Source organism: Penaeus vannamei, chromosome 2, assembly GCF_042767895.1.
Source record: "Penaeus vannamei isolate JL-2024 chromosome 2, ASM4276789v1, whole genome shotgun sequence".
NCBI lineage: Eukaryota > Metazoa > Arthropoda > Malacostraca > Decapoda > Penaeidae > Penaeus > Penaeus vannamei.
The window spans coordinates 40,789,035-40,791,534 of record NC_091550.1 but is presented as its reverse complement, the minus strand read 5'-3'; the positions used below and the strand labels follow the sequence as shown (position 1 = coordinate 40,791,534).

The 2,500-nt window shown below is 41.2% G+C and overlaps 1 protein-coding gene across 2 annotated transcripts in view; it reads right to left on the bottom strand.

Moving 5' to 3' along the window:
- Positions 1-1,097, bottom strand: part of LOC113820401 (acetylcholine receptor subunit alpha-L1-like) — a 578,677-nt gene extending 577,580 nt beyond the window's left edge. For both annotated transcript variants that reach the window (XR_011399239.1, XM_070133166.1), the window contains exon 1: positions 643-1,097. Coding sequence is in view for 1 of the 2 variants with exons in the window: in XM_070133166.1 (XP_069989267.1) it covers positions 643-888 (246 nt within the window). In the remaining variant the exon portion in view is untranslated. The remainder of the gene's footprint in view (positions 1-642) is intronic.
- Positions 1,098-2,500: the final 1,403 nt, after the last annotated feature.

The window sequence follows — 2,500 nt, the reverse complement described above, 5'->3', positions numbered from 1 at the left end:
AACCCTTCGGTATTTTACGCTTGCAGTTTTCATGTTAAATCGTTGATCTGTATTTGGGCAATATGTATTTCCGGTTTGTATACTTGATCTTTACTTGCTATGTCATTGTTCCCTTGTATGGGATTGTCCAGGGATGTCACCAAGCATTTCAGGAAAATGTAACTGAAGCTCAACCTCCATAAGACCTGCGCCTACTGAAGTGACGGCGAGAAAGGTATTTGCCAGCATGGGAAAACGCACGCCTAAGAAAAAAAAAAAAAAAAAAAAAAAAAGGTTCTACCCATTGTATTATCTGAACACTTTGGAGCCTTAACACAGTCTCGTCGAAATGCTGGTCCATTTCTGAGGCTTCAGGGAAGAGCGTCCCCCGAGACGTCCCTTTCCGGCGTCAACAAGAGCGGCCTCGTCCCACAAGAGTCCCCGGCCGGCTGCAGTTCCCGGTGCAAGACGAGGGTGTCCGTTGCAGCAGAGCTCATGCCGAGGACGGCGGCGCGGACAGCGGCACTTGCCAGGAGAGGAGGAGGAGGAAGGGGCGATCGAGGGCCTTTTTGGCCGAGTCGAGGTGTCGGCGCGGGGCGACAGAGCGCTAAATGGGGGTCGAGTGGCACGGGATCGACGGCCGCGAAGACGGCGGGCACTCACCAGGTCGATGAGTTGCGAGAGACGGAGCCTCATCCAGACGGTGATGGTGTCCGTGTTGTTCTGCACGGGACGGATGAGGCGGTTGTAGGAGCTGAGGAGGTCGTCGTAGAGCCGCTTGGCGTCCGGGTTGGCGTGGCACGTGGGCGCCACCACGCCCACCACCACCCACGCCACAACCCATCCCAGGGTTGGGCGGAGGGCGTGGGCACGACTCTGGGCGTGTGGGCTGAGGGCACGGCGGGTCATGACAGCGTCACGTGGCTGGCGCGCAGGCGCACTGGCGGAAAGCAACACTAGGGCGTCACGGGCATGGCACCGTTCGGAAGGGCACTAACTAGATCCTTGGCGGTGTGGGCGGCCGTGGGCGTGGGGGAATAGACTATAGAGAAAGAACACACGAACGAAGGTCAAGAAAGGGACACGAGAGCGCGGACTGCCGTGCGCACGGGCCGACGGTCTGGCCAACACTGAGCCCCGCGCCGCCCCGGCACAGCCAGCCGCCCGCAGCGCCCATACTGTCCTTGGTGTACAAGTGTCACACCTGCACCAAAGCCGTGCACAGCCGTCAGCACCTGCCACAGGCTCTGGAGAGACCATCCTGCACACATTCCAAGGATATAGGCCTACTTAATGGGATATTCTTTATGCGTACAACTTAGTTTACGTAGTAAATGTTTGTCAAGAGGGTTGATAGCATCGTGCGCGGGCCCTTGACACCTCTGCGGCAAACTGTTGCAACCGTCGGGCATTCGTACCCTGCCGAAGCCAACTGCAGTGTAAATATGGAGCGTTTATCATTAGGAATATAACAGACTTTTTCTTTACCGTCATCCTCTTTATTCACGCTTTTTATCGCTCTATCTGCTGAATATTCCTTATTTCGTTTTCATATTTTCAGTATAGTGATAAATTCATCAGTGTATACTAGAAATTATAAATGTCGTTTTCGATAAACCATACAATTATATATATATATATATATATATATATATATATATATATATATATATATATATATATATATATATATATATGTATATATATATATATATATATATATATATATATATATGTTTATATATATATATAAATATATATATATATATATATATATATATATATATATATATATCTATCTATCTATCTATATATATATATATATATATATATATATACATATATATATGTATATATATATATATATATATATTATATATATATATATATATGTTTATATATATATATATATATATATATATATATATATATATATATGTATATATATATATATATATAATATATATATATGTATATAAATATTATATATATACATATATATAAGTATATATATATATATATATATATATATATATATATATATATATATATATATATACATGTATATATACATGTATATATATATATATGTATATATATACATATATATATATATATATATATATATATATATATATATATATATATATATATATATATATATATATGCATGTATATGCGTGTGTGTGTGTGTGTGAGTGTGTGTATGTATGCGTGTCAGTGTGTGTGTGTGTATGTGTGGGTGTGGGTGAGGGTGAGGGTGTGTGTGTGTGTGTAAATAGAAATACAGCAATAAAACATTCATTAGAAACAATTAAATGAAAGAAAATGAACGCAACCACACATTTTTCGCTCTTCTTTCCCGATAAACACGTGAATTAGGTTTACTTCACGCATAAGAGAACATTCAAGTTGAGTTAAATCTACGGTTTTACACGCCGCATTTCACCACTCCGAACACTAACTACTAAAGAATTCACTCGGACTTATGTGAAAAAAATTATGGGAACAACTTGAAATT